We start from the raw sequence: 27,162 nt of genomic DNA on the forward strand, positions 1-27,162 counted from the left end.
CTCGCGACTTAACGGTTGAAGATGCAGATTCCAGAAATGGCTCGTTAGAACGGCAAGGGTTTGGGGAACGCGAGCATTTTCTCAGTTTTTTAATCGGATGGAAAATGACCAAATGAGAGCAGGTTGAAAACTTATGATTGATCGAAAATGAAGAGGGAAAAACGGCGAAAATAACATTGAAAAGAGATCGAAATAGTCCGACTTCGACTCGCTTAAAGTGAAAATAAAGGTACTAAATGACACCTTAATATTAAACCCTTTTTTCTAGGATAGTAATATGTGCCTGCTTGCTCAATGGAATGTTGCTGCGTGACGTCTGTTGGTGCGTGAATGTGCATGTTTCTTACAGGGGCAGTAACACTTTTAGTTGATTATGGTTAACTTCCACATTTCTTGACCGATTTCAATGGTTTAAATTTTAAACTTTATTATGGGCCTGCTAAGCGGAGCCCATAATAGGCCCATAATAAAGTTTAAAATTTAAACCATTGAAATCGGTCAAGAAATGTGGAAGTTAACCATAATCAACTAAAAGTGTTACTGCCCCTGTAAGAAACATGCACATTCACGCACCAACAGACGTCACGCAGCAACATTCCATTGATTTTGTATAGGATTACGCTCACCTCAAACAAAAGCCTCTCGCGACTTAACGGTTGAAGATGCAGATTCCAGAAATGGCTCCGCTTAGCAGGCCCATAATAAAGTTTAAAATTTAAACCATTGAAATCGGTCAAGAAATGTGGAAGTTAACCATAATCAACTGAAAGTGTTACTGCCCCTGTAAGAAACATGCACATTCACGCACCAACAGACGTCACGCAGCAACATTCCATTGATTTTGTATAGGATTACGCTCACCTCAAACAAAAGCCTCTCGCGACTTAACGGTTGAAGATGCAGATTCCAGAAATGGCTCGTTAGAACGACAAGGGTTTGGGGAACGCGAGCATGTTCTCAGTCTTTTAATCGGATGGAAAATGACCAAATGAGAGCAGGTTGAAAACTTATGATTGATCGAAAATGAAGAGGGAAAAACGGCGAAAATAACATTGAAAAGAGATCGAAATAGTCCGACTTCGACTCGCTTAAAGTGAAAATAAAGGTACTAAATGACACCTTAGCCAAATAAATATAGGTTTTTCAGAAACTAGACACTTGTGGCTACAAAATGTGTGAATTTGATGTCTAGTGAGCAAAGATTGTGGCCATGGTGACGAGTTGAAGTGTAACTTGAAATACATTTTTTCCCTGTCTACACTCTGTTTCTTAATTGGGCCGCTCTAGCCCATGCAATACAAATCAATGGGATAAAGGCAATTTCACTCACTGTCTTTGAACCCGCACAGGGGGGGAGAGCTTTCATTCCTTAAATTTTTTTTTGACATTAAGCTAAAGATGACAAAAATTCCAACAAAATGAGCTAATTTTTACATCGGTCGGTTAACGTATGTGCGCGCAGCGTGTCTTGGAAAAAGGTGTTTGATTGGAGTTGATCTCTTTCGGTTTCCCATTCATTCCTATGGGACTTTTTTTGGGAGTTTTTTGGGAATAGCGTCGCCATGGTAACTGGGAATTCTTGTAAAAATAATAGCGCAGATCAAGCCGCATCGTTTGATACCTCATTTGTGCCGGTGCGATCTACGGTACGGGCCGCATTTTTGCGGAAAATAATAAACCCTTTTCCCCTTTTTCTAGGATAGTAATATGTGCCTTCTGCTTTGCAGCAGGCCCATAATAAACCCTTTTCTAGGGTGGATAGTAATATGTGCCTGTGGTGCTCCTGCAGCAGGCCCATAATAAACACTTTTTCTAGGATAGTAATATGTGCCTGCTTGCTCCGCAAGCAGCAGCTTAGCTGCTGCTTGCTCCGCTCAGCAGGCCCATAATAATAAACCCTTTTTTCTAGGATAGTAATATGTGCCTGCTTGCTCCGCTTAGCAGGCCCATAATTAAGTGACAAAATATATTGCAGACCGTTATCCGAGTCTATACAAAAAGAAACGCAAAAAAAAGGATTGGGACTATCACACAGACGCTTATTAACAATAAATATATCGCGTTTAAACAAAAAAGATATTTAGATGGCCCGGATCAACCGAGGCCTCATTTATTTTACCTTTTGCCCAAAATTCATAAAGCTCCTGACACATAGACCATACCCTTTAGAGTCCCTGTCGGACGTCCGATTGTGAGTGATTGTGGGTATGAATCATATGCAATTACTGAATTTAAAGATTATTTCATTAACCCTCTAGCTAAAACTCATAGGAGTTACATTAAAGATACATATGAATTTGTAAAGAAAGTGCAGCAGATGCAGGTTTCAGAAAATGCTATGCTATTCTCTATTGATATTGATTCACTTTCCACAAATATAGAAACTTCTAGTCTAGGGGATTATTAGCTATAAGGAAAATATTTGATAAATACCCTGATCCCAAGCGGCCCGACAGTAAACTTCTACAATTATTTGAGAACTCTGCGGCTGTGCGATGGGACGCAAATACTCCCCATCTTATGCGGACATCTATCTGGCCGATTGGGCGGAAACTGCCTTTGAGAAGCTTTCTGTTTTTCCTGCTGTGTATTGGCGTTATCTGGATAACATTTTTGGCATGTGGGAGGGTACTGAGCAGGAATTCCTGGCCTTTGTGGCGACTTTAAATTCACACCATCCTAAAATAAAATTGAAGCATAATTTGCAATTTTCTTCTGTTGAAATTTTGGACACATAAGTTTCCTTTATGACACCTGCTAATCAAATTAAAAAATTAGCGACTAAGTTTTTTTGTTTTAAAGATACTGATAGACATGCTTTATTGCATAAATCAAGCTATCATCCAAAGTAATTGTACACTGATTCAAATTTAAACACTGAACATTTAGTGAAATTGACGGTACAAATATGAGAATGTTTTGAATATTTCCGGGTACCATTCAAAACAACCTCACATTTGCATTGTGATTTGATCCCTTTGAATTCGTTCACTTTACGTGCCTGTTTGGTCTTTTCCCCTTCAAATGTCTGCTTTCTTTATGTTAGCGATCACTTCACAAATGAAACCTGAAGCTGCCGTGCCTCCTCGTTTTACGTGTCTATTTTCTCTCACTTTTGTGACGTTAACTCAATCCGTTTTAAATGTTTCATGCTCAGGTGGATGAATTAAATTAATTAATTAAATTAAAATGAGATTTAAACTCAGATAAAATGACATCATCTGCAATTATTTTGAAATTATTTGGTACCCTATTGATACCCTTATGATTTAAATCCACACCCGCTTAATCAGGTTAGCATTATTGTTCCAGGGATTAAGATTTTGAAAATGAACCAGTGTTGCTGGATTTCTCATTGTAATGGCATCTGTGTCTCTATTGAAAAATAAACGCACGTATGTTGGTGTTATATGATGATCTAGTGTGTTTTATTGGGTGTAAAGTCCCACTGTGACCAAAGCCACCACCTCCCGGATCCTCCCCTTTATGCCAACTACCTGTTCTACCTGATTCTATAACTTCCAGCTGTTGTTATCGTTGACCAAGCTGATTCACACATCGTTTCTGTGACAGGTAGGCACTTCTTTTTTTAATCAATGATGATTGCACAAGTCAAAGATTTGTAATTTTTTAAAACTGCTATGAATGAACATGGGAGCGGTTTGAATGGTTTGATTTTATGGCATATGGCAAAGCGAGTACAGTGCTTTTGGTAGTGATATCCAAAAATGTAGTAAAACTACAAAAAAATGTGTTATTGTCTTAACATATGATTGTTTATATAAATAGATATAGATAGCTAGATTAATGTGTGTGAGATTATATACAGTGCATGCGACAGTAAAGCAGAAGGACACTAAAACCTTCGCAAAACAGTTACAATTTAAGACGCAATGTAATCAAATTGAAGAAACAAAGATGTTAGAACACACAAAAAGTGAGCTTTATGTCTGACTAAACAAACAGACTGATTATCAACTGACAACAAAGCAGGTAGAGTTCATTACAAACAGGAAAAGCACACACCCCTTGGGGGCTGAAGAGAAAGAAAAAACAGCATAACCCCAAAGGAGCTAAGAGCATCCAATTGTAAACAGAATTTGCAATCACTTTTAAAAACTGCAGCAACTGTAGTGCTGTAATAGTAATAATAATAATAATAATAATAATAATTATATTAATCAAATTGAAATATACTTTTTTTTAAACAAACTACAACACCTCCATTACATATTTTATGTATGTGTTTATTTATTTTTCAACCTTCTTTATATATTTTAGACCACATTGTCTCAGTCCTTACATTGGCCAGCTGCTGTTCTGCGGTTGGTTATCCAAAGTGTATGTGGTTGTGAGTGAGCGAGGGAAGAATAATTCCCTTCACATTGGCATTTGGCATACAGCGAGAATAATAGCAGGTGGCTTGTCTTTAAGATTCAACACAAGATGACAAAAATCAAGTCAAGCAGCTCCAGATTTGAATGGCTGTGTTTGTTTTACTTTGTTACCTGTGCTTATTTAAGCCTCGGTCGACTGACGCAAATAGTGCAGACCTCCAAGAACAGGTTTTAAGTGCTGATCACCAACAGTGGTCACAACTCGTTTGAATGCCATGGCCAGGTGTGGCTGGCCAATAGAGCAGGTGCTCAAGCAAAACAAAAAACAAAAAGTCTCTTATCACCAAAGTATCTATAAAATTAAGAACAGGAAATGTTAAATTTTTATTTTTGATAATTTGATTATTAACACTGTCCAATAAAACATGGTGACTCGATTCATCAATTTCAATGAATAAGTAGTAGCAGGCAACTAATACTCCTAATATTACATTTAACTTAACATTTATCAAAACTCTGCTCTGAATAAATTAAAGAAAATAAACCCTGTTTGATATAATGGTAAATGCTTCATTTATATAGCGCTTTTCCACCTTAGGCCATGTATACACATAGCCGAGTTTTTTGCAAATGGGAGATATGTTTGCCCTGTCATCCACACGTCCGCGGGGATTTTTTTCATTTAAAACTCCGGCCAAAGTGAAGATTTGCGTATTTCTCCGGCTCGGCTGTCACATAAAACAAAGTTTTACGTGGTCCTCACATACCTCAAGTTGTAAAAAATAAGAAGGGAAAAAAAAGCGGCGTGGATTTGCTTCCCCACCAGGGAGACCATGTTTGTATATGTGTGTGTGGTGAGTGGCGAAAAAAGTTGTTAAAAAAAGACAAGTGAAGCTTTTTAAGATTTTGTATTTATCCTCTTTGTTTTCCTCTATGCTCCTTTTATGATGTACTCATTGACTGTTTTCAAGTATTTTTTAAATGAATAAAAAAAAAAGTATTGTGTGCGCTGACAGCACTGATCTGCATATATACAGATCAGCAGCTGACAGTCTTGTGCTTGTGTGATGTATGGCGAAGTGACGTCAAGAGACGAGGAGTATTTGGCTAACTACTGCCGCTTACTACTGCATCTCATTGTAGGCCCAATTTGTGGAACTGGCGTCGCCAGACGGAGGCGTACTCTGATTGGATAGGATTTGAAACTGTTGCCACCTTAACCCGTGGGCGTTATTTGTCCATTTTCTGGCTTTTTTCTGTTTTTCTGTTTTTTATCAAAGAAAAAGCATTTGAAAAAAATACACTAGGGACCTGACATTTTACCAGGATTGTTTAAAAATGTAGAAGTTCAAATTGGCGCCATGCTGTAATTTATAATTATTACCAAACAGGAGGGAGAGATTCACACTAAATTGTTGTAATAATGCCCGATTTTGGCTCATTGACTCCCATTATAAATCACAGTTTTTGATATGCTGTAAACCTGATGTGTTATAATGCATTTTCCGTGATTACTGATGCAATCGCTTCTTTGACGAGTCATAAGCATGAAAATAGAGGAATTTGTGTGTTGAGAGTGTTAACACAAAAATCCACTAGGTGGCGCCAAAGGCTAATAAATGAATACAAAATGCATGCATAAAAAAATTCTATTGTTATGACTTATGGACTTGTTTGAGCCTCTAACTATGTCATATGAAATATTCAAATTATTATTTTATTTTATATATATATATATATATATATATATATATATATATATATATATATACAGCATAGTTAGTCTTGCTATTAGCATAATACTGCTATTATTGTCCATAGGGGGCATTAAAAAAATAAAATAAAATAAAAACTATATATGTATAGATAGGTCTGATGCCACTGAACATTTTGAGCGGTTGAAAGTGAAAAAATATTCATAAATGACTAAGTTATCTCACTTCAAAGGAAATGCCTGATTTTGGCAAAATTACAAGAGTTTTGTGCTATTCGGAAAACTGCCATTGTGTGAAAATTGGGCATGCAGAAAAAATTATATTGTTATGACTTATGGACTTATTCAAGCCTCTAAATATGTCATATGAAATATTCAAATTAGTATTTTATTTTATATATATATACAGCATAGTTAGTCTTGCTATTAGCATAATACCGCTATTATTGTCCATAGGGGGCATTAAAAAATAAATTAAAAAATAAACTATATATGTATAGATAGGTCTGATGCCACTGAACATTTTGAGCGGTTGAAAGTGAAAAAATATTCATAAATGACTAAGTTATCTCACTTCAAAGGAAATGCCTGATTTTGGCAAAATTACAAGAGTTTTGTGCTATTCAGAAAAATGCTATTGTGAAAAACTGGGCATGCATAAAAAAATTCTATTGTTATGACTTATGACCTTATTTTGAGCCTCTAACTATGTCATATGAAATATTCAAATTAGTATTTTATTTTATATATATATATACAGCATAGTTAGTCTTGCATAATACTGCTAATATTGTCCATAGGGGGCATTAAAAAAAAAAAATTAAATAAAAACGATATATGTATAGATAGGTCTGATGCCACTGAACATTTTGAGCGATTGAAAGTGAAAAAAATATTCATTTTTTTTTCTTTTTCTTTTTTTTTCTTTTTTTCTCTTTTTTAAGAGCTCAGTATTGTTCATTCGGAAATGTCATCATCATTGCTCTTTTTTTTTTTCTTTTTTTTTTTTTAAATATATATATATATATATATACACATATATACATACATATATACATATATACATACATACATACATACATTTTTTTTTTTTTTGTGTGTGTGGGTGAGTATGTGTGTGTGCGTGCGCGCGTGCGTGCGTGCGTGTGTTTGTTAGCTCACCAGAAAACCTATTAGAAAAAAAATCTCATACCGTTCACCTAAATCGAACACCAGGAGACCCGAGGGGACCGAAGAAAACCAAGGAAGGTGAAATCCAGCACCGACCAGACACCCCCCACCAGAACTCCTCCCCAGCCCAAGAAACATCCAGACCCCAACAAATCCAAAAAACATAAAATCAGGGAGGCCTCAAGAGACCAACGGAGAGACCGAGAAAAGGAAGGAAGGACAGACGAAGCCGCGTGAGATCCGAGACACCAGCCTCCACCGATTCAATAACCTGAGGAGGAAACAGATTGTGTCTGAGTTTCGGTAGATGCTGGTGTGGTGGATCTGGCATGCATGAAAATCTCCACCAAAGAGGGGAGCCGTCGACCCCCGCCGGAACAGAGCAAGCGCAACACCTCAGGGCCCCCCAGGCCGCGGTAGCGCCAAAGGACGACCCCCGGGCCCCACCAGGGCCACCGGCCGGAGAGCAAACCCAGGAGCAGGAGCGCCCCCCGCCCCAACACGGCCCGCGCCCCCGGCCCAACGCAGCAGGACGGGGCACTGCAGGCCCACCAGGCACCCCACCGGCCCCCAACCCCCGCCCCCCCACAACCCCCCGCCCCCCATCCACCCCCGCCACCCACCCCAACCCAGCCCCAGCCGCCCCCAATCCCCCAGACACCCCCCACCCCCAGCACCCCCCCACCCCGCAACCCCCACCACCGCCCCCCCCCCAACAAAGCCGCCCCCCCCCCCGACCCCACCCCGACCAACCGGCAGCCCCCCAACCCCCGACCCCCAGCCCCCGGGGACCACCCGCACCCAGGCACCGGCGCCGAAGAGGGGCCGGACAGCGGAGCGGAGAGGGCAGCCGCGCCCACCCCACCCCCCGCCGTGTGGAAGGACGGAACACCGGGGGCAGAAGGGGGAGATGGGGGCACCGGAGGGCGGCCGATACCCCCGAACCCCAGGCCCAGCGGGGGAAGGCCCCGGTCGTCACCCCAGCGTTCTTTGTGAAAATTAACCCCTGTTACTGAGTCCGCCAGCTCGCGGACTGGCGAACTCTACCCCTAAACCGTGAATGTGACCCCACCCAGTGTATATACAAGTGTGTGTGTGTGTGTGGTGCATTAAAATTAGGAGCAGGTGAACCGGAGCCGATGGAAATGATATTCCCACGCTCCGATCCACCCGCCACCCAAGCATGTTGCTGAGTGTATGTGGTGCATTAAAAAAAAATAGATAGGGCGGGGGGGGGGGGGCGGGTGGCGACACGGACAGGGGACCGCAGCACTGCTCTATACTGCGGCCCCCAACCGATGGCACCCCCACAAATCCCCCCCCCCCACCCACAAGTTGTGTGGTGTATTAAAATTGGAGGGGAGTTGTAGGGTGAAGACGGTGTTTCCACCCTACCCCACCCCCCAAAGTGTGTTATGTGCCCTATATGTCTATAAAAGTGTATTGTGCAAACCTAGTGTAGTGAGTTAAGAGGTGTGACCAGCGGGGCCCCCCCCAACCGGGCGGGGGCAGGAGGCGCACCGGCCCACCAAGCCCCCACCCACCCCACCAGGACCCCGGCGGGCATATGGGACCCGTCCGGCGGGGCGATAGGGCTCGCCCCCCGGATACTGGGTCCCGCCCGAGGTGTCAGGACGCCCACCGGAGCGGGGCGGGCACGACACCAAACCCCAGCCACCCCCGCCGGCCCCCATAGCACCGAGACCCGGGCCATGGATGGAGCCCCCGGCCCAGGGGAGGGGAAGGAAGGCGTACCGGGGAAGGGGAAGGGAGGAGGGAAGGGGACGACAAGAAGGGCAGGGGGCAGCGGTAGGGACGCAAGGAGAGGGGGAGAGGAGGAGGAAGGGCGACGAGGGAGAGGGGACAGGGAGGCGGAGGACGGGCGGGGAGAGGCGAGGAGGGAGAGGCAGCAAGGGGGAGGAAGGGGGAGGGGAGAGGGAACCACCGGGCACCCCGGCGGCCCACAGGCCCCGAACCGCGTCGCCGGGCCCAGAGCGACGGACCGCGCCGGAACGGCGCCGCCCCCGACACCAGGGAAAGCCCCGCAACGCAGCACCCCCCAAGAGACCCAGGGAACGGCCAAGACGCAGCTGCCACCCAGCAGCCAACAGAGGGGCAGACCCGCCCACTCCCCGCCAGGGGGGACAGCACCCACAGAATTAACCCACTGGCATGCCGTGAATCCGAATATCAACCCCTGGTGCCCATCGGAGGTGAATCCGCTCGATCCCGCTGGCAGCAGCCGGGTTCCTGACTATGGAAACACAACCATTAGTTACAAATTGCCTAATACAGAAACATCAATGCCAGTTATAACGCTGCTGTGGCTCTCGCTAACAGGCAGAATTAAAATCCAAGTTTAGGTTAAAAAATTCTATATACGTAGACCATGTTTCTTTAAATTTTGACATTTGGTTTTTATTTGAGGCAGATATTTTTTCCATTAAAATATGATTTATGAGGAGGTTAGACCATTGGTCGATATTCAAAGTTTGTTTATTTTTCCAGTTAACAAGAATTGTTTTTTTTGCGATAGTAAGGGCTACAAGTATAGATTGAAATTGTTTATGTGGTAAGTCAATTGTTGTTAAGTCACCTAGCAAACACAAGTTTGGAGAGAACGGTATCCTACAGTCCAAGACAGCGGAAAGTTTTTCTAAGACTTTAGTCCAGAAACACATAACCGGAGTACATAACCATAAAGCATGAAAATAAGTGTCTGTAGTGTTTTGTAAACACTGGAGACAAATGTCGGAGTCTGAGAGTCCCATTTTCTTCATCATATATTGAGTAATGTATGTTCTGTGAATAATTTTATATTGGATAAGTTGTAAATTTGTGTGTTTTGTCATTTTAAAAACATTTTCACAAACTTGAATCCAAAAGACAGATTCCGGAGCTATAGACAAGTCTGTTTCCCATTTTGAGATGGGTAAAGACGTTTTATCAGTATATGAAAGTAACTTATATATTTTTGAGAGTTTTTTTGTTGTTGTCGGAGAAAGCTTGGTAATATCTTTAGCTAAAACAGGCGGTTGGAGCGTACCCTGGAGTGTTGGAATTTGTTTCTTTATCATACTTTTAACTTGCAAATAATGTAAAAAGTTTCCATTTTTTATTTTATATTTTTGGAGCAAGGATGTATATGATATAAACATATTATCTGAGAAGAGATGGTGGAGATGTGTAATTCCTTTCTGCTCCCACACATTCAAATAAAACGATTGGTTGTTAATTTGAAAGTCGGGGTTATGCCATAGGGGAGAAAGCCCGCTGGGCTCCACTTTGGCTTTTGTCATTTCTAGTGCCTTCCACCAGGCAGTCAGGGTGGCGGAAATCATTGGATTTTTAAAGCAGTTATGGCGCTTAATCGATGTTGTAATAAAGAGTAAATCTAGGAGTCTGAGGTTATTACAATCCTTCTGTTCTAGTTCCAGCCAACAGTTAGTATCTCTATTGGGTTGTGCCCATAAAATAATATATTATAGCTGGTTGGCTATATAATAGTGCATAAAATTTGGTGCCTCTAGACCTCCTTTGGATTTATTTTTCTGAAGAGTAGATAGACTAATCTTTGCTTCTTTTTTTTTTCCAGTAAAATTTTGTAACGGCTGAGTCCAACAACTGGAACCAGTTAGCCGTAGGTTTAAATGGAATCATTGAGAAAAAATAGTTTATTTTGGGTAAAACTTTCATTTTAATAGTGGCTATTCGTCCTATTAGAGAAATAGGAAGATTATTCCAGCGCTCCAAGTCACTATAAATGCTATCCAGAAGTGGAGTGAAATTTAAATGAACTAAATCAGTTAATTTAGGTGAGATTTTTATGCCTAAGTATTTTAAATTACCTATAGGAAATGAGTAGTATGGGTCCTGGCTTGCAGGGTTCCAAAATATTCATAAATGACTAAGTTATCTCACTTCAAAGGAAATGCCTGATTTTGGCAAAATTACAAGTTTTGAAAAATGCCATTGTGTAAAAACTGGGCATGCATAAAAAAATTATGTTGTTATGACTTATGACCTTGTTTGAGCCTCTAACTATGTCATATGAAATATTCAAATTAGTCTTTTATTTGATATATATATACAGCATAGTTAGTCTTGCTATTAGCATAATACTGCTATTATTGTCCATAGGGGGCATTAAAAAAATAAAATAAAATAAAAACTATATATGTATAGATAGGTCTGATGCCACTGAACATTTTGAGCGGTTGAAAGTGAAAAAATATTCATAAATGACTAAGTTATCTCACTTCAAAGGAAATGCCTGATTTTGGCAAAATTACAAGAGTTTTGTGCTATTCAGAAAAATGCCATTGTGAAAAACTGGGCATGCATGAAAAAATTATATTGTTATGACTTATGGACTTATTCAAGCCTTTAAATATGTCATATGAAATATTCAAATTAGACCTTTATTTTACATATATATACAGCATAGTTAATTTTGCTGTTAGCATAATACTGCTATTATTGTCCATAGAGGGCATTAAAAAAAAGATTTTTTTTTAAAACTATATATGTATAGATAGGTCTGATGCCAGTGAACATTTTGAGCGGTTGAAAGTGAAAAAAATATTCATAAATGACTAAGTTATCACACTTCAAAGGAAATGCCAGATTTTGGCAAAAATTACAAGAATTTAATCCAAAAAAAATAACGCCCACGGGTTAAGGTCTGGAATTGTTATGAACGTACTTAAAAATGCAATAATGCGGTTAGTTGTGGATGTTTTCTTTTCTACAACGTGGTGGTGTAGACACTATTTTTTTCTACACCCAGAGGATGGAAATACTGTATACATTTAAAAAAAAAAATGCCCTGCTACGTGTGTATATGGCCTTTCTCAACGGATCTGCACAATTTACGTAAGTGACCCAATTAGGTTTTAAAACAGCGAATTTCGCCAAAAGGTGAGAGATTTTCATGCCTAAAAGAAGGTGAAGGGAGCAGGATCATTCAGCTACGTCACAGCCATCTCTTGGGGAATGAAAATAGGATTATGACCTGTCCCAAAAACTTGTCATCTGTGAACCTGTTGAAAAATAAATGCTTGACAACCTTCGTAGATACAGCAACTGACAGTGATGTGTAAAGATTTTATAATTCAAGTCAAGTCATCTTTATTTATATAGCGGTTTTCAAACAGCCTTAGCTGCCACAAAGCACTTTACAGAAAACACAGCACAAAACATTATATAAAACATCAAAATCAATACAATACAATACAATCACAAAAAAGCATGTCATGACTCCTTTCAGCAGTTGATCAGAGACGTGATCACAACATGCATGACGTCACACACGTCTGCTACAATGGTAAAACAAATTGCTATGTGATATGTAGTCTATACATCAGAAAACATTGGGCAGGTGTATTCATGTATTAAATACAGGGAGTCCTCGAGTTACGTCATATGCGACCAACATCGTTTCGACTTTACGGCGCTCGTGCCTCGTCCGTAACACCTTCTTTTTTGTTAATTTCCCACAGTAATCACACCTTTTTAAAGTTATTTAAAGTTGTGTTGTTGTTACTTCCAGCAATGGACGTCCATCGAGCAGGTCGGCTCGCCATCAGGTGCATCACATTTCCGTGTTTAAGTTTGAATTAGCTCCGCTCTGCCGTCCGTCAGCAATGAACGTCCGTGCGGAAGCACAAAATATAAAATTTCCGGCTCTTCCAGGTTTCACAAATATGTTTTTTTAAATTACTGTACAAAGTATTTTGATGTAAATATCAACTTTAACGGGGGAAATCACAACTTTGAAGAATCTAACATGCGGTTTGAAGGAGAGAGAGAGAGAATCATCAAGACAGTCACAGAGGTTAGGTTTGTAAGTTATTACCATGTACTGTAAGAATCGTATCTTATTTTGATAGCATTTATTTATTACTTTAGCTGTGAAAGCTGGTTCTGGAAAATGTCAAAAACACCCTTCAGAGAGTAGTAGTAGTGAGCCTAAGATGGAGTCATGAGGAACACGATAGCCAATTATGAGCTATTTTGGTGTGAGTCCATCAACTACAGCCAATTCAGATTTTATTCTAACAGCTATCAAGTCATCAATGTTCTGCTCTTTGTGTCCCACAGGCCCACGGGAATGGTGTCCACACTGGGGAAGACTAGAATCCTGCTTACCCTCCTGTGTTTGACTGCCGCCGGTTTGTTCTACAAGTCCAAATGGAATCTGACAGACTTGTATTCGCTCTGGCCGCTTAAGTTGCGTGCCTGCAGCTGCCAGAAATGTTTGACTGAGGGTGAACATGAGTTTAAAATGCTGATTGGTGCATCACCAAAGCCGTTTTTGACCAAACAAATCCCAATGTCGGAGGATGATTTCAACTGGTGGAAGGTAGCACATTTTATTCTGATTAAGTGTCGAATGCTTAATGTAAGTGTTTGTGTTTTTTCCATCACTGTTTGTTAAAGGTTGCAAAAGGTTCGTCAGAAGTCCACAATTCTAACGGTCGCCAACAATGTTTCTTGTTGCAAAGAAATCCTGAACATTTTCAAAATTTGATGGCAACAAGAAAAATTGTTTCCAACCATTAAAACTGTTTGTGAACATCTTGGAAACTTAATGAACCCTGACAAAAAAACAACCTTCGCTACATTCGCAAACACTTCACCACTCAAATATGTGGATGCACAATAATATCGGCGGGCCGATAATTATCGGCAATTATCGACCAATTTGTCGTCAAACAGATAAGCCAGATAATAAAGAAATCTGCCGATAATAATAGACATGCCATGTTGGTCCATGTGTTGTGGTTGTGGCTCAAGTTGTGCCCAACTCTTCAACCCTTACTTATCGGTTATTGACATCGGCACTTTCTAAATTATTGGTTTATAGGTATCGTTTGAAAATAGCATTATCGTGCATCCCTAATAAAATATCACAACGGATTTTGCCTATAAATAAAATCTCAGATTTTTTTAAACAAATAATTCGGTTTATGATTTTTTCCCCGATTTTTTTCATTATATATATATATATATATATATATATATATATATATATATATCCATCCATCTTATACCACTTATCCGAGATCGGGACGCGGGAGAAGCAGCTTTAGGAGGGATGCCCAGACTTCACTCTCCCCAGCCACTTCAACCAGCTCCCCCGGCGGGATCCCGGAATACGTTCCCGGGCCAGCCAAGAGACATAGTCTCTCTAGCGTGTCCTGGGTTGTACCCGGGGCCTTCCACCAGTGGGACATTCCCGGAACACCTCTCCAGGAAGGTGTCCAGGAGGCATCCGAACCAGATGCCCGAGCCACCTCATCTAATCCTCCCAATGCGGAGGAGTAGCGGCTCGACCCTGAGTCCCTCCTGGATGAACGAGTTTCTCACCCTATCTCTAAGGGAAAGCCCGGACACTAGGGGTGTGAATTGCCTAGGACTTGGCGATTCGATTCGTATCACGATTCATAGGTGATGATTCGATTCGATACCGATTAATCACAATACGAATCTATAAATTGATTATTGTGATTTTATTTTTTTTACTCAAATTTTGATAATACTAATCAGTAAACTTGTACATGTACACTGTAAGATTTGTATGGAAATGTATTTATTTATCTGAAAATTCAGGCTTATAACTGAGCCACTGCATTTAACAAACAGGTTGCAGTCTGTGTCATGTTTGAACAGCACTGAAATAAAATATTAAGGCTTAATGTTCCATTAATATAACATTCTTCCATGCTTAATATGTAAATCCTAACCCTAAGTAAGACGTTTTGTTGAATATTTCCATAAAAAAATTGATGTTTAAAAATCGATTCGAGAATATATTGCCGAATCGATTTTTTCTAACACCCCTACCGGACACCCTGCAGAGGAAACTCATTTTGGCCGCTTGTATCCGGGATCTTGTTCTTTCGGTCATGACCCACAGCTCGTGACTATAGGTGAGGGTAGGAACGTAGATCGATTGGTAAATCGATAGCTTCGCCTTTCGGCTCAGCTCCTTATTCACCAGAACCTACCGATACAGAGTCCACATCACTGCAGACGCAGCACCAGTCCGCCTGTTGATCTTCTGCTCCATCCTGCCCTCACTCGTGAACAAGACCCCAAGATACTTGAACTACTCTACTTGGGGAAAGATCTGAGCCCTGACCCGGAGAGAGCACGCCACCCTTTTCCGACTGAGGACCATGGTCTTGGATTTGGAGGTGCTGATCTTCATCCCAACCGCTTCACACTCGGCTGCGAACCGCTCCAGTAAGAGATAGAGATCATGGCCTGATGAAGCCAACAGCACCACGTCATCTGCAAAAAGCAGTGATCCAATGCTGAGGACACCAAACCGGACCTCCTCAACGCCTTGGCTGCGCCTAAAAATGTTGTCCATAAAAGTTATGAACAGAATCGTGACAAAGGGCAGCCTTGGCGGAGTCCAACCCTCACTGGAAACAAATCCGCCTTACTGCCGGCAATGCAGACCAAGCTTTGGCACCGGTCGTACTGGGACCGCACAGCCCGTATCAACGGGCTCGGTACCCCGTGCTCTCGAAGCATCCCCCACAGGACTCCCCGAGGGACCCAGTCGAACGCCTTCTCAAAATCCACAAAACACATGTAGACCGTTTGGGCGAACTCCCACGCACCCTCGAGGACCCTGGAGAGGGTGAAGAGCTGGTCCACTGTTCCACGGCCGGGACGAAAACCACACTGCTCCTCCTGAATCAGAGAATCAACTTCCTCCTCTCCAGCACCCCTGAATAGGGAGGCTGAGAAATGTGATCCCTCTATTAATGGAACACACCCTCCGGTCTCCCTTCTTAAAAAGGGGGACCACCACCCCTATCTGCCAATTCAGAGGCACTATCCCCGATGTCCACACGATGTTGTATAGGTCTATCAACCACGACAGTCCCACAACAACCCCAGAGCCTTTTGGAAATCCGGGCGGAACTCATCCACCCCCGGGGCCCTGCCACCAAGGAGCTTTTCAACCACCTCAGTGACTTCAACCCCAGAGATAGGAGAACCCACCTCAGAGACCCCAGACTCTGCTTCCTCAAAGGAAGACATGTTGGTGGGATTGAGGAGGACTTCAAAGTATTCTCACCACCGACGTCCCGGGTGGAGGTTAGCAGCACCCCATCTCCACTACACACAGTGTTGATGGTGCACTGCTTTCCCCTCCTGAGACGCCGGATGGTGGACCAGAATTTTTCTCATAGCCATCCGGAAGTCGTTTTCCATGGCCTCACCGAACTCTTCCCATGTTCGAGTTTTTGCTGAAGCGATCGCCGAAGCCGCGTTCTGCTTGGCCAGCCGGTACCTGTCAGCTGCCTCCGGAGTCCCACAGGCCAAAAAGGCCCGTTAGGACTCCTTCTTCAGCTTGACGGCATCACTTACCACTGGTGGACACCAGTGAGTTCGAGGATTGCCGCCGCAACAGGCACCGACCACCTTACGGGCACAGGTCCGATCGGCTGCCCCAACAATGGAAGCGCGGAACAAGGCCCATTCTGACTCAATGTTCCCCGCCTCCCCCGGTACAAGGGAGAAGTTCTGCCGGAGGTGGGCGTTGAAACTTTCTGATAGGGGATTCCGCCATACGTTCCCAGCAAACCCTCACAATACGTTTGGGTCTGCCAGGTCTGACCGGCATCTTCCCCCACCATCGGAGCCAACACACCACCAGGTGGTGATCAGTTGACAGCTTCACCCCTCTCTTCACCCGAGTATCCAAAACATGCAGCCACAAATCCGATGACACGAGTACAAAGTCGATCATCGAACTGTGGCCAAGGGTGTCCTGATGTCAAGTGCACATATGGACACCCCTATGTTTGAACATGGTGTTTAATATGGACAATTCGTGACGAGCACAGAAGTCCAATAACAAAACACCACTCTGATTCTGATCGGGGAGGCTGTTCCTCCTAATCACGCCCTCTAGGCCTCACTGTCATTGCCCACGTGAAGACCCCTAGCAGACCGAGGGAGTCCCCAGACGGAGCGTTTTCCGGCACACCCTTCAAGGACTCCAAAAAAGGTCGGTAGTCTGAACTGCTGTTTGGTGCATATGCACAAACAATAGTCGGGACCTGTCCCCCCACCCGAAGGCGGAGGGAGGCTACCCTCTCGTCTACCGGGGTGAACCCCAACATACAGGCACCAAGCCGGGGGGCAATAAGTATGCCCACACCTGTTCTGCTCCTCTCACCGCGGGCAACTCCAGAGTGGAACTTCTCTGCCTCACACACCAGCTTGGGCTCCTTCCCCGCCAGAGGTAACATTCCATGTCCCAAGAGCCAGCTTCTGTAGCCGGGGATCGGTCCGCCAAGGTCCCCGCCTTTGACTGCCGCCCATCCCACTAGGCACACGACCCCTTATATATATATATATATATAATGAACTGCAATTACACTTTCACTTCCTTGTGCTGGAATGTGCTGGAATTACTATTAGCAAGGGCAGGGTTTACAAAATTGGGTACAAAATGCAAAAGTTAGTTTCAGTCACATTTAGTCATTCAGCAATTTCTATATTTGTTTTCAATGTAATTACTATATATATTTTTTTTTATCCCAAAAAGCAGATCAAGCCCTGCTATTTACCTCTTCCTTCTACTGGAGCAACATGGAGTTTATTACACTAAATGTAAAACCTACTGTTCCCAACAAATGCAAACACCACAACATCAAATTACTAGTAGAAAAATGATCAGCCAAACTTGCTATTGGACCATTGTTAATGTTAATACATTGTTTTGCTGTTTTTGTGTTGCACTCGGTGTTGCCTTTGTCTTCTCCAAGCACATGCACTTCAGGGCTCCGCGATGATTAGTTAGGGCGCACTCCTTTGCTTTAATATTGCCTTTTCTCAGTCTTTTCTGCTATCTGACTTTACTTTTTCACATGAGTGTCTCGTTTGGCTGCAGTGTCGGCCAGAGAGAGAGAGAGAGCGAGAGACAAAGCGACTGCGCCACTCTTTTCTCCTATCTGACTTTTACTTTTGAGAGTGTATTTTTAATTAGTTTGGCTGTGTGTCGACCAGCAGCATGGCAAGGGTGGAGGAGGGGAGACAGAGTGAGCAGGGATCGAATGGCTTTCACGGGAGAGAGAGAGAGAGTGTGAGAGAGATAGAGTGAGAGAGTGTGAGAGAGATAGAGTGAGAGAGTGAGGGGTCAGAGAGTGAGAGAGAGTGAGAGAGAGTGAGATAGAGTGAGAGAGAGTGAGAGAGAGAAAGCTTGACGTTTGCTTTAAAAATGTGTCTGATCTATTCTGCACAAAGCGTCCCCTGGCGGCCAACCAGGAAAAAACCCGCTGCTCCCGCCTTGTCAGTCGGTGCCTGAGTGTTTGTAATGACTAGCTCCAATTATGTTGAGTGTATTGGGGAAAATGTGTGTTTTTTAAAATGTTTTTTTAGAAGCTGGTCTGTTATTTGTGCGCATGCATGGTCTGAGGATGTTCTAAATTTCTTCACCACAAATTCAAGTGCGAAGATATTGATCAATCACACATTTCATGCGTCCATATGTTTTGCGCACAAATTGGTGTGTACGCACAATGGCAGATGAAAATTGAAAATGTATACTTCAACCTACACAAAAATATGTTGTCCTGCTAAACTTCAGATTATAGCTAAAAAACAACAACACACACATCCATTGGGAAGTCTAGTAAAAAAAAAAAAATCTTGAAAATATGTTCTATGCACACACTAGCATTAATATTGTGTTTGTGGAATATGAATTTATAATCAAAATCCACCCATTTTCATCAATTTCGATGGGCGACTGAAAATGACATCACAGTGTCTAAGGGCTCAGCTTGCGAATGTCACATGACCAAACCCAGAAACAGGTGAGCCATGGTTGGTTGTTACCTGAGTCTATAGGCACTATAATGTAATTTTCAGTCACCTGAGATGGATAAAAAGGAGTGGATTTTGATGCCTGATTCATATTCGACAAACACAATATTAATACTAGTGAGAGTGCACAGAACATATTATTTATTATAAAGCGAAATTTTTTACTCGACTTCCCCAATGTACTTAAAATACATCTAGCCAATGAATGTGTGTGTGTGTGTTTCCAGATTAGAGAGAGGATTTTTTTTTTTTTTATCAAATGAGTTTTAGTTTTGTATCTTCATGTCACTATTGTCAAATCTTCTTTTTTTCAGAAAGTGCAGCGGGAAAAGCGCCCATTCAGTTTTTTCAATGAAACTGTCGACAAACTCTTTACGATCTTTCCACCCACCCCACAAATTGAGCAGCAATCGTCCGACCGTTGCAGGACTTGTGCGGTGGTGGGCAATTCGGCTAATCTCAAAGGATCACACTACGGCCAGTTGATTGATTACCATGACATCGTAATAAGGTAAATCCACCCCCTTATAGTGGTACCTTAACTTACAAGTGCTTTGGCTTTTTTTGGGGGGGGTTCTGTTTTTTGACAAATAACTTTTTTTCTAATCATCGGTCCAAAAACTTGAGCGAGATGTTTGTTTGTCAAGTCGACTTGGCGAAGTAGTACAAGCGTAATATAACTTCCATAACGAACTATACAGAAGACGATACAGGCTGTAATGCCAGCCAAGTGTGTTAAGGGGAAGGTGTTGAAAGTGAGGAAAGCATGACAAAAAAGGAAAAAAATCAAAAAACAAGATTAAGTTAAGTGAATGTGAAGTAAAAATAATATAAATGAAAAATTGTCTTTATATTTTTTATTTTTTATAACTGTATGTATTACTATACAGTTCCAGGGCGGCGCGGTGGTTGACTGGTTAGAGCGCCTGCCTCCCAGCACACAGGTCGTGAAATCGAATCCAAACCAGCCTTCCTCGGTAGAGTTTGCATGTTCTCCCCCGTACCTGCGTGGGTTTTGTCCGGGTACTCGGGTTTCCTCCCACATTCTGAAAAACATGTATGTTACAGTAGGTTAATTGACAGGGTTGGGTGTACCCCACCTACTGCCCGAAGACATCTGGGATAGGCTTCAGCACGCCCACGACCCTTGTGAGGACAGGTGGCTCAGATGATGGCTGGATATGCCGCTACATTTTTATTAATTTTTTTATTTCCATTCTTTTGATTGAGGAAAGTTTTGAAAATCAAGTGATTAGAGTGATAAGCATGGTCAATAAATGAGTTAAACTCTATAGGTACCACTGAACGTCTGATGACTTAAATGCTTGACATTGTGATTCATATAGAATGAACCACGGGCCCACCAAGGGCTACGAGTCAGACGTTGGCACCAAGACAACTCATCGCGTCATGTATCCTGAAAGCGCCACCAATGTGGACAAAAACACTCATCTTGTGTTCTTTCCGTTCAAGATGAAGGACTTGCTTTGGCTGCTCAACAGCTTCGCCCCTCAGTAGGTGTTCTATTGCCACTCTCAATAGTTTGGACAGTAAATAAATATTTATCTTTGCAGCCCCCAATAATGGTGGGTAAAAGGCTTGCAGATATAGAACCCCACACCTAAGGGCAAATTGATCAAATGATATATGTGATTGTGTTTTTTCCCCCTCTTTTTATTTTGATGAATGATAAATGCATATGTTGCTCTATTTAACTTCAACAGAGAAAACAGTCAGAAGGGCCCAAATAGGAGAGGCAACAAGGACTTGGTGAGTCTGACCTAAAAATAATCACGTCAGTCAAACATGTTTGTTTTCTTGGGATACAGTTCTTCATTTCAGTTTGAGTCTCTTCATTAAGAGTCTAACTTGCAACAGGTGATGATCATCAACCCGGCCTTCATGAAATATTCTCATGAAATGTGGATGAAAAAGAAAGGCCGCTACCCATCCACTGGCTTCATGACCTTGGTGCTAAGCTTACAAATATGTGATGAAGTAGGTGGCTCTTAATTGATCCTTTTAGGAAGTTGATAATAATAATAATAATAAAAGTTTCTGTCAATCATTGCGGAGAGAAAAGCCATCAACCAAGCTTTAAGTCCTTACATTTAGATTTATTTATTTTTATATATTTTGTATCGTTACACAAAAAACGCTGCCAAAATGTTTATTTGGATTCAAATGTACTACATATCAAAATCCGGTGAAAAAATATACAGTATAGCTAAATAAATATTCAAATACAAACAGTTCTCAAAGATGAAATGCAATGAAAGTGTATTGAACTGAAATAAGATGACGACTTTACAACTGAACCTAATTCCTTCAACATACCACTAGACGGAGCCACAGTACCAGAAGCAATACCTGACTTGTTTGGAACAGTAATTTAAAAAAATAAAATAACTGGAAAATGTCCATTAAAACGTTTCAATTTGGCCAACTCAAATCAATCTTGATTGATTGATTGGTTGGTTGATTGATTTTGTTCATTAAACATATAAACAAGTAGCAGAAAAATAAAATAAAGATTTCAAAGAAGAGAGGAAAAAAACCTTATACAAGAATTAATCACGGTTTATATGTTCAAAAGGGAGTAGGAAGAAGTTATCTAGTACCTAGTATCTAGAACACGTATCTAGTCCTACCCCTTATTCGTTGTATGTTTTGACTACAATAATAGGTTAATGTATTTCAATAAAAGATACATGTATAAACCTGGTCATTTATACAAGTGCACTTACATCATATGTAAATGAAATTCATAGGCATATACCATAATACATTTCGGCATTTTTCTTTTGTTGAAATACATTAAACTTATTATTTATTGTATTAACATAAAATGAATAAGGGGTAGGACTAGATATAGGTTTTTAACTTCCTCCTACCCCTTTTGAACATATTAACTATTTAATTTCTTCCTATTCTTGTTTTTCTTTTCTATATTTTATACTTGGAATGTGTTTTCTGTTTTCTTCATGTTTATATGTTCAATAAAATCAAACCAAACCAACATTTATGAATCATATCCTCATACTCACATATACAGATTTCATTGCACTCATACTGATAAAATCGGGAAAAATTTACAACATTTATACAATTTTAACAGCTCATGTCTGATTTAAGTAATTTTTTAAACTTTGCTTTTAAACATTGTTTTTAAATCAGCAAGTGACTCACATCTTTTCAGGTCAGTTCCAAATGCATTCCTCAAAATTAACACCTTTTACAGAAACACACATTTGCTGAATATTTGTTCTTTTTTTTTTTTTGTAGACACTTTATGTTATAAGGACTCTCTCTAATTTCAAACAGCTTCTGAGTACTGTGGCAGAGTAGATTGTTGTGTACTTTGTACTATATTTGTGCTATTTTAAACTTGGCTAAGACGTGAAATTTCATTGTATTTGATTTAATAAATAGTGAATGTGTTGGTTCTGTATATTTTTGATTGATAAATAATTCTTATCGCTATTTTATGCAGTTTGAAAATAGGGTCGGTATTTGTTTTATTTGCGTATATCCCCAGATTTCCACACAATAGGTCAGATATGGTAATAATAATGAACAGTATACTGTAATGTGTATAATGATTTCTTATTCAGAACATTCTTAGTTTTAGAGAGTATCCCTATAATTGTTTACATTTTCCTTTTGACATTATCTATGTGTGACTTCCAACATAATTTTTCATCAATAACTACTTCAAGAAATGTATTTTCATACATTCTTTCGATTTCAATTGAATTTACCATAATTTTGACCTGTTGTGTGGTTTGTCTAGTACCAAAAACTATTAACTTTGTTTTATTTAAGTTTAGTGATTATTTGTTCATGTCAAACCAATTTTTAATGTGTTTAATTCATTCTCCACAGTAGTCAGAACCTGCTTCAGGTTATCTCCTGAACAGTAGAGAGTTGTGTCATCAGCAAATAAGACACTTTTGTATATTTTTTAGACACAACATTTATATACAAAATAAATAGTTTCGGGCCTAGCCTTGGGGGACTCCATGAGTAATCTTCAAGTGTTTTGATTGTATATTGTTAAACTGTAAGCACTGATATATATTATCCAAATAACTTTTCTTCCATTTATATGCCAAACCTTGTATGACATATCTTTATCAATTAATATTGAATGATCTATAGTATCAAAAGCTTTTTTTTAGATCTATAAAAATCCCAACAGTACATTTTTTATTATTTATGTTGGTAGATATTGCTTCTACAAGTTCCATGATTGCCATTGGGGTGGTCCATTTTTCTCTAAACCCATATTGATTTTCACTTAAAAGCTTATGTTTCTCAATAAAATTGTCCAGTGTATACGACAATAATTTTTCTAGAATTTTTTAGAACTGTGGCAGCAGTGATGTTGGTCTATAAGTAGTGAATATGTGTATTTCTCCCTTTTTATGAATAGGAATAACTTTAGCTATTTTCATTTTTGATGGAAATATACCGGCTTTAAATGACAAATTACATATATATGTGAAAGGTTGCACAACATATTATATAATACTTTTTACTAATGTCATATCAATGTTAAAACAGCCAATGGACTTTTTTTTTTTTTTACGTTTTAACAACATTTAATATTTCTGTATTATTCACAGCATTAAGCAACATAGTGGATGAGTTATTTTTAATGTGCTTATCTATTTCATATTTGTTTCTTGGTTCAGGGAATTATTTTGCCAAATTACTGCCGACATTAACAAAATACTCATTAAAATCATTAGCTACATCCCCAAAAAATTCAATAACAATATTTTTATCTTTTATAAAATATTGTTGGATAATCTGGCATTGTTCGGTATCTAAATCATATTTAAAATTGTGTTTTTCCTGCCAGGTCAATGTTTTTGGGTTTGGTGCCGACAGAGAAGGAAATTGGAGCCATTATTTTGAAATACTGAGGAACAAAAGATTGAGAACTGGACCTCATGCTGGCATGCAAGAATATGAGGTCATTTACATGTTGGATCAGAAGAAGGTCATTAGTCTTTATAAAGGACTGTAACATGCACTGTATTCTTACCCATCTGATTCTTTATAACTGTTGTTCGGCACACCACCAACTTTATTGTACAGACATTCACTATTTATTGTCACCATTTCACCACATTGTCACAATTCAGTGTACATACTGTGTGTCCGTTTTGTAAATAACATATATATATACTTTTTGGGGTGGTGGTCGGTGGGAGGGGGTATAGAGTATAATACATATATAGTTTTTGTTGTTGTTTGTTTGGTCTTTCAATCGGATTTATATAGCGCTTTTCTAGACACTTAAAGACACTTTACAATGGAATGGATACATAATTCATGCACTCACACATTCACACTGTGGTGGCAGTAAGCTACTTAAGTAGCCACAGCTGCCCTGGGGCAGGCTGGATGAAGCGTGGCTGCCAGTGTGCGCCTACAGCCCCTCCGACCACCACCAAACATTCGCACCTTGCATACACCAATGTGAGTAGCACCGGAGGCAAAGTGTGTGAAGTGTCTTGCCCAAGGACAAAACAACACATGACTCGGTTACTGAATGACCGCCTCTACACTCTGAGCCACGGCAGCCACAGTGTGAAGACAAACAAACAATGGGTTCAAATTTCTGTAGTTGTTTCTTAAAAAATATTTTTAAATAAAACTCAAAGGTGTTTACTGTATATTTCTTGTAGGGTTGCACAATATATTGAAAAAATATTGTGATCGCGACAATAGCCCGCGCAATATGCACACCACAAAGATGTGCAATAGCACTAGCATTAACTTTGACCAATCAGATGCAACCTTGCTCATTGCTGTCTATACATAGGAAAACAGTATCTTCTGGCATTACTAAATTACTAAATAACTTTAAAATATACTTATATAATTGTAAGTTATTGCAATTATTTAGCTAACAATACATTGAGCCAACTTATTTTGCCACATAGAAAAATTTCTTTCTTTCATTAGATAACAATAATGTCATTTCTTTAGGTACATGTTCAATATTGCAATAATATCAATAACACAGCACTCGACACCCATATTTCTTATTGCATGTTTTTTCAATATCGTGCAGCCCTAATTTGTCTTCCCTGACAAGATTGAATACTACCTAATATTTTGGCCACCTGTTTGGGTAATCTTGGGGATGTGAAAATGAGGATGCGGGGTGGGGGAGGGGGACATTCGTGACTACTTTATTGGCCACTGTGAGACCAAAAATGTAGAAATTAGAGCAGCAAAGCAAAAAAATTTAATTTTTGGCTTTTAATTAGAAATATTGAAAAAATATTACAGCAGGGATAAGCTGATCTGTTTAAAGTTAGGATGGTGTGAATCAATAAAAAAAAAAGCACAAATTAGTGGAGAGAAACAACCAAAAAAAGCTCCAGAATGTATAGCTTTAATTTTTTTATTTTAATGCAGGAAGGATATGCTGAAGAGTTTACATCTGTTTTGTTGAACATGCGATTTGAATGAATGGTAATTGTTTTTTTTTTGTTTTTTTCTTTTTGTTTTTTTTTAATTGGTGAAAAATGGTAGAATACAATAATTTTTGGGAATTTTGAAAATGGTACCCAAAGTGACCTAAATGAGCCAAACATATTGTAGAATCTGGAAGTGGGAATGATGCCACATGAGTGTTAATTGGGAATGCTAAATGTTTTAATTGTGTAAAGCTGTTGTGTTCTGGCGTGGTTACGGCTGACAGTTACTTGCAAATTGTCATTAAAGAGTTGTTGTTTGTTCGACGCTTGGCCTGATTAGTTCACCAACACTACAATACATGTGCATTAAAAGAGGCTGCAGCAGCGCCAGCGGCACCTAAATGACGGTGAGTAATGACCAGCAATAATCATTTTGTGCGTCCTAATTTTCATTCATGACATCGGACGACACAACATATGGCCACCTATTTAGCCTCAAAATATAGGACAACTCAAATTTATCGGCCGCTGCCGCACACTTGCATGTACACTCCGCCTCCCAGTGCAGAGGACGTGGGATCGAGTCCGGGCTTCGGCCTTCCTGGAAGGAGTTTGCATGTTCTCCCCGTGCTTGCGTGGGTTTTCTCCGGGTGCTCCGGTTTCCTCCCACATTCCAAAGACATGCATGGCAGGTTAATTGAACACTCCAACTTGTCCATAGGTGTGATTGTGAGTGTGAATGGTTGTTGGTCTCTGTGTGCCCTGCGATTGGCTGGCAACCAGTTCAGGGTGTACTGCCCGAAGCCAGCTGGGATAGGCTCCAAGAAAATGGAAGGATGGATGGATGGATGGATGGATGGATATATATATATATATATATATATATATATATATATATATATATATATATATATATATATATATATATATATATATATATATATATATATACATATATATATATATATATATATATATATATATATATATATATATATCCATCCATATATATATATATATATATATAATCTCATGTCAAAATGCGCAACTCTGGACTCGAGTCATGCAATTCAAGTCCCTCATGTCTGCTTATGTTTAAAAGTAATACATTACCCCTTAAAACGGTTAGGGTGGCATCGTTCAATCCCTCCATGCTAATGGCTTCGTAAACTAGCTGGTTAGCTTAAATTTAGCTTGCGTACAGGACGTTTCCTGAAGTACACAAAATATGGTCATTTATAAAAGTTAAACAACTTACATGGCAACGTAAATTCTGGGAACATAAAACTGGGAACACAGAACATAGCTAGAGGCACAGGAGAGAACAGCCACAACAGACCGGACTACTGATAATCCTGAAGTAGAGGTTGATGGGATACATTCTCCAGTGAGCATCCTAACTCAAACAGTGAGTCAGTGTAAAAGTGTATGTTTTTGTTAAAATATTTGTGCTGAAATGATAATGATAATAATAATAATAATAAGAAGAAAAGTAATAACGCACATCTAATAGTTATTCTAACACATCTTACAATTGCCAATATTAACATTATTAGATAATTTGGTATTTTATTTTATAGGAACCAGAAAGTTGTTATATTACATACATATTACTTCTTCTTTTTTTCTTCAAAACTCACCA

At 40.1% G+C, this 27,162-nt stretch overlaps 1 protein-coding gene across 1 annotated transcript; it reads left to right on the forward strand.

Annotated features, from left to right (window-relative positions):
• The first annotated feature begins 3,488 nt into the window (after positions 1 to 3,488).
• LOC147170297 (CMP-N-acetylneuraminate-beta-galactosamide-alpha-2,3-sialyltransferase 1-like) lies at positions 3,489 to 25,844 on the forward strand. The gene is made up of 7 exons (XM_086082782.1): positions 3,489 to 3,573; positions 13,324 to 13,585; positions 19,395 to 19,591; positions 20,427 to 20,594; positions 20,805 to 20,850; positions 20,959 to 21,078; positions 23,948 to 25,844. The coding sequence occupies exons 2-7, from the start codon at positions 13,334 to 13,336 to the stop codon at positions 24,113 to 24,115; spliced, it is 951 nt and encodes a 316-aa protein (XP_085938908.1). The 5' UTR covers positions 3,489 to 3,573; positions 13,324 to 13,333; the 3' UTR covers positions 24,116 to 25,844.
• Positions 25,845 to 27,162: the final 1,318 nt, after the last annotated feature.

This window comes from Leptonotus elevatus, chromosome 8 (genome assembly GCF_054856555.1).
Source record: "Leptonotus elevatus isolate MCC_2025b chromosome 8, RoL_Lele_1.0, whole genome shotgun sequence".
Classification (NCBI taxonomy): domain Eukaryota; kingdom Metazoa; phylum Chordata; class Actinopteri; order Syngnathiformes; family Syngnathidae; genus Leptonotus; species Leptonotus elevatus.